Source organism: Corylus avellana, chromosome ca6 (assembly GCF_901000735.1).
Source record: "Corylus avellana chromosome ca6, CavTom2PMs-1.0".
Taxonomy (NCBI): Eukaryota; Viridiplantae; Streptophyta; class Magnoliopsida; order Fagales; family Betulaceae; genus Corylus; species Corylus avellana.
The window spans coordinates 21,641,210-21,647,262 of NC_081546.1; the positions used below are offsets into that span (position 1 = coordinate 21,641,210).

The following is a 6,053-nucleotide window of genomic DNA, read 5'->3' on the forward strand; positions in this document are numbered from 1 at the left end:
GGATGCATATTGTCAAAACATGGTGTCAATATGGACGAAGAGAGAGAGAAATCTGGATTTTTCAGAGCTTTGGGGTTATGGAGGAAGAAAGAGAATTGCACTATGTGAAAGAAAGTTGAGTATTTTTTTTAGAACTCGTAAGGATCCCAGAAGGAAGAAATCTTAGCACCAAGGAGGAAGAAATCTTAGTACTTGATTCGAATAAATCTTAGCAAGCTACAAATGTTAGTACAACGTCGTGCTCTGATGCTGTGTGAGAGGTGAGGCTTGAGAGTTGAGAGGCAGAGGCAAGGAGCTTAGGAGGTTGAGAAATAGGTTTAGGGTTAGAAAAATTAGGATGTTTTGCACTTCTATATAATAAAAATATAAAACCGAGGTTTGGGGGAATCAAAACCTGGAATTTTGGGTGAAAAAAAAAAGCACAATTACCACTATGTTAGCAATTAGCGGATTTTCAAAACCCACTAACCGCTAACCGCAACCGTCTAACCGCAACCGTCTAGGCGGTTAGCGGTTTTTACTAACCGCTTTCAAAGCGGTTAGTGGTTATAGCGGTTGCGGTTAAGCGATTTTAAATTTCACCACTAATTTTTGTATATATATATATATATATATATAAATGATGTCGTATCTAGTATGGTATTATCATATTACCGTAAAACGGCGTCATTTTAGTTTTTTTTCTTTTTCTTTTTTAAATAACTCTTAAATTTTTTTCTTTAAAAAAGGGTTAGTGATTATTAAGTTAGCAGTTATTAGTATTATTAACTGCTAATCGGCTGCATGCGACCTATAGTTTATTGCTGCAAATTTCTGCTGGGGACCCATAGAGACGGTGAGAACAAGAAGAAGGGATTGCAAATTGCCCATTTCTGCTATAGATTGTAGATTTCTCGAGGCTTGAAGTCGAGAGTGATGGAGGAGAACAAGGCGGCGAGGATGGAGTCATGGGTTGATTAACAAAGAAAAAGAAGCCTAGGAGACTGCGTTTATGGAGAATTGTGGCAGGAGAGAGAACTTTTTTAAGATTATAATAAAACATCGAGTTGCACTGTACCATTCTCAAGGTTTAGGAAAAATGTAGGGTATTTGCTGGAGTGATTTTTTACGACTTTTTTCAAAAAAATTTCTAAATTTAAGGGAACAACTTATAAGAAATTTGCTGTGAATGCTCCTATAGCATTCCAAATAGTTTCATTTACATTTTCTCTAATAAATAACTTTTTGTTTCTCTATTCAAATATACTATAAAATAGTTTCTTCTTATATTTCTCTATACCATTTAAATATTATTTCTTTTGCCAGTAATTTTTCCCTACACCTTTCCTTTCCGTCTTACTCTTCACTTTCTTCTTCTTCTTCGTCCAATCATCGTCTTCTTGATAATCAAACACGTACTCTTCGTCCTTGTCTTTGGCACAATTGTCGTCGAAATCGTGCCGCCCATTCACGAGCGGGTGCAGCAAGCATGAGGCAGCAACTCGTTGGATCATATCCGAGAAATTCAATACTCTGCTCTACATTTCTCTTATGCAAAACTTTCAAGGTACAGATAGAAGCAACACAGAACAAATAAGCTCAGACATTTTCTCGACTTGGACCTCTAAACTCATAGGCCCTTTTCATCGACAGCTAACTCTGAAGCTTTGTTGATGAAGACTGGTACTAAATATAGAAAAACTCAGGTAAGCGCTTTGTTGATGAAGACTGGTACTAAATATAGAAAAGCTCAGGGAAGCGACAAGCGGTGAAACAAAAATGAAACCAAATTATTAGCTTGAAGCCGATCACAAATACAGGAGGGCAATGGTGAGTCAAATCCAAATGGAAGTGGGAATGCCATGGTTAACCACAAGTCAAAGAGTCCCTTATTGCTTCTCTGGATCTCTGCCGAACAGAGAATGGAACGGAACGGAACGGAGAATGGCAACAACCGGTTGGCCCTCTTTTTTGTATTTGCTAATTTGATTTGGGGTTGCTGTACAGTGTCAATTCAGTGTGAAATTTGTGTGATAAATGGGTGTAAATAGTAACATTACTTATACATGCAGCTTACACACAACTTACTCATGTATATTAGAATGGTATCGAATTGGCATCCTTACTTGAAAAGAAAAAATCCAGACAAACTGAAATTGAAAGCTGCATCCATTTCAATGTTTCTTGAGAGTAGTCAACGCAAGAGTTGGTCTAAACTGAAGACAACCTGCATCTTGACATGAGAGCGATGATGATAAATACAAACATGCAGCATCCCTTTTTTTTATTGCACGAAAAGGACACCAAAAAAGTCTCTTGCCTCACTTCTCTACCTAATACAGTTCTATCAAAAATTAGTTCTTTAAATTATTATTAAAAAAAAAAAAAAAAAGGTTTATACAACCGGTGATGCTGGTCGAATTGGAAATGCCAAAAGCATTATCAATTCTTTGATGATTAGGGTAAAAATATTTGATGATTGGGAGAGAACAAGGAATCTAGCTTAAGTTAAGCAGCAGATTCCTTGGCAATCTTCTCTGCCTTGGCGATGACTTCTTCAATCCCACCAACCATGTAAAATGACTGCTCAGAGAGATCATCATATTTTCCATCAAGAACTCCCTGTCAAATAAAGATCCATGGCATCAACACCAGACAAGATTATCACTTATGAAAGGGAGAAGTTAATTGGTAGATTCAAATTGTTAACTGCCAGCCCCAAAACTAAAGAATCATTGAACTATCACCATCGTGCAAATGGAAACAGAAATAATCCATATGCATTTGATAAATAATCACCTGGAAGCTGTTAATGCTCTCCTTCAGGTCAACGTATTTTCCTGGGGCTCCAGTGAATACTTCTGCAACATGGAAAGGCTGGCTCAAGAATCTTTGAATCTTACGAGCACGAGCAACTGTCAACTTGTCATCTTCACTAAGCTCATCCATTCCCAAAATGGCAATAATGTCTTGAAGATTTTTGTAGTTTTGGAGAACTTTCTGTACACCTCGAGCAGTATTGTAGTGTTCTTCTCCCAAAATATGAGGAGAGAGCATACGAGATGTAGAATCCAAGGGGTCGACGGCAGGATAGATACCAAGCTCAGATATCTGATTATAAAGCAGAAATCATAAAAAGCAAGAACAAGGAAGAATGGTTCTTTGCTTTAGACGAATATAAGTGAAAATTAAAAGAAAAGAAAAAAAGGCTACAAACCTGCCGGGACAGCACTGTTGTGGCATCAAGATGGGCAAAAGTGGTTGCAGGAGCTGGATCTGTCAAGTCATCAGCAGGCACATAAATAGCCTGAACAGATGTAATGGAACCCTTCTTGGTAGTGGTAATACGCTCTTTGAAGGCCTCCAAGATCTGTAGCCAAGGTAGGTTGATAACCAACAGCAGATGGTATACGGCCAAGCAAAGCAGACACCTCTGAGTTAGCCTGCAGAATAAATACAGAAAGGGAACCAGGTTTAGCGCATATAAAAAAAATATAAATGTTATTATTGAAAAAAATATAAATATATATTGACAAGCAAGGTTACTTGGGTGAAGCGGAAAATGTTATCAATGAAGAGAAGCACATCTTGACCCTCAGCATCTCTGAAATGCTCAGCCACAGTCAGCCCTGTAAGTCCAACACGAGCACGAGCACCGGGAGGTTCATTCATTTGACCATATACAAGAGCACACTTGCTCTCAGCCTGACAATTAAGAGAATGTCATTAAGAAAAGTACGACAGATTGTGGATAATACACATCAAGAAAAAGGGGGTTCAATAAGTGTTGAATTAGATTAACCTGCTTGTCTCCAAGCTTAATGACCCCACTTTCTATCATTTCTCTGTACAAGTCATTACCCTCACGAGTCCGCTCTCCAACACCAGCAAATACAGAGAAACCACCTAAAGAGAGATAAATCAAACACTCCATGAAACTGTGCACCAATCATTTCAAAAATGCACCAGTTCACAAGGTATTCAATGGAACCAACCATGAGCCTTAGCAACATTGTTAATGAGTTCCATAATAAGCACCGTCTTTCCAACACCAGCGCCGCCAAAGAGCCCAATCTTTCCACCTCTTTGATAAGGTGCAAGGAGATCAACAACCTGGAGGAGGTAGCAACACAAACGTAATTGAGAAGTACAAAGGCTAAAAGATACATTTATAGTAATAAAAAAAACACAAACACACACATTCACACATCAGTTGAACTCAAGCCCTATTAACATTTCATATGAAATAGCACTATTTCTTATTGGCGCGGGCAATCCCATTATGACAGTATACAGTCATACTTGTTCAAAACGAATAGCAAACAAACTGTCACCCCGTCCATCATTGAAACGCATTCCTTCACATTTGAATAGAGCTAAAATCTTCAGCTATAATAGGGTCAGAGAGCTGACATACCTTGATTCCAGTCACAAGAATCTGTTGCTCAGTTGCCTGCTCAACGAAGGCAGGCGCTTCTCTATGGATGGGCAGAAAGTGGTCGGTTTCTGATTTTCAAATTAAAAATCTAACATCAGATACAACATTTCTTGCTGGATATGAAACTTTCATGCAATCCCAATGCTATAAACCATTCAGCAAAAACATAAATAAACAAATACAATAACATGCCAAAAAGGGTTTCCAATTCAGGTTCTCACTTAGCTCTCCCCTCTCATCTATGGGCTCTCCAATAACATTCATGATGCGGCCAAGTGTAGCTCTACCGACAGGCACCTAACACACACCACCAACAACAAATATTAAGACTTTGGTCCATTCTGAATTATTATACAACATTCAAACTTCAAAATGCGATAAAAACAAACAGAAAATACATCCGAGAAATCCAAAGAAAATAAACATAAATTTTCAATCTTGGATTTAAAAAAAAAAAAAAAACACATTCTTTTACCAAACAACCAGCGACTTTAAACCCAAACGAAAACAATCCCAAAATCGGTCTGGCTATGATTATCGTGGCTTACGGTGATGGGAGAGCCAGTGTTGAGCACGCGCTGACCACGGACTAGGCCTTCGGTCCCGTCCATAGCGATGGTGCGCACCATGTTCCCTCCCAGGTGCTGCGCCACCTCCAGCACCAGCCGGATCGAGTTGTCGAGGACCTCCAAGGCTGTTAGGATCGGCGGCAAGCCATCTTCAAATCGGACATCGACGACGGCCCCGATGACCTGGCACACTCTCCCGATCGCGCCCTTTCCGGTGAACTCGTCGGTTATCTTGCCACTGGACTTGGTCGGCGGCGGGGGAGGGGGTTTGGCCGACGGGGCGGCGGCAGAGGTGGCATAATGCGCGGCGCGTGAGAGGAGGTACCCCGGGGAGCGCGTGAGAGGGGAGCTGGGGGTTGGACGGGAGAGCGAGGGTCTGGCGGAGCGGCGGAGAGGTGTGCGGAGGAGGGTGGCGAGGAGTTTACGAGAGGGGGACATGGTGGCGGGATTTTGGCGGTAGTTCAGGGGTTGGTTGGGAATGGCCGGAAATGGAACGAGTAGTGGTTCAGTTGGTGCGGCGGAGGCTTCAACTAAAAAGACTAATCATTTGGAAATGTTCTTCCTTTCTTTCGTGGTAGATAGTGAGCAAGTGAGTGACTCTTGGAGGAGAGATGCTGGTGAGAGCTGCGTTACGTATAAGCAGGAATTTCTTAAAAAATGTTTTTGAAATAGAAAATCATAAGTTGTTTTTGGTTAGATATTAAATTACCGTTAATACTCATTTAATAGGTATTTTGTTAGGAAAAAATCAGGCATCCCTCAAATGAATTAGAATTTTCTACATTTCATTTGAATCGGATGATATCTGTTTAGTTATAGTGGATAATATTTTTGTCCCCTCAAAAAGTGAAAAAATAAAAATATCCCTCCATTATAAGTTAGTGTTATTGAGAGAAGGCATTAATAACTTTTTGGTAATTTGAGGAGAACATTTGTTTTAACATAAAGTTTGGAAAAATATTGACAATTAGGTGAAAAGTTTAGGGGTATGAGAATTTTTCCCTAATTATTAACTAGATAAAATTGTAAATGTGTCATTTTATTTGGTTTAGGATTGTGGGTTTTAT

At 39.7% G+C, this 6,053-nt stretch overlaps 1 protein-coding gene across 1 annotated transcript; it reads right to left on the minus strand.

Moving 5' to 3' along the window:
• Positions 1–2,236: 2,236 nt before the first annotated feature.
• Positions 2,237–5,549, minus strand: LOC132184248 (ATP synthase subunit beta, mitochondrial-like). Its single transcript, XM_059597807.1, is given in 10 exon segments — positions 2,237–2,601; positions 2,779–3,090; positions 3,197–3,331; positions 3,333–3,422; positions 3,526–3,684; positions 3,782–3,885; positions 3,975–4,092; positions 4,397–4,485; positions 4,639–4,714; positions 4,966–5,549. Coding segments are annotated over 10 exon segments (1,656 nt in total). The 5' UTR covers positions 5,425–5,549; the 3' UTR covers positions 2,237–2,487.
• Between the last annotated feature and the right edge of the window lie 504 nt (positions 5,550–6,053).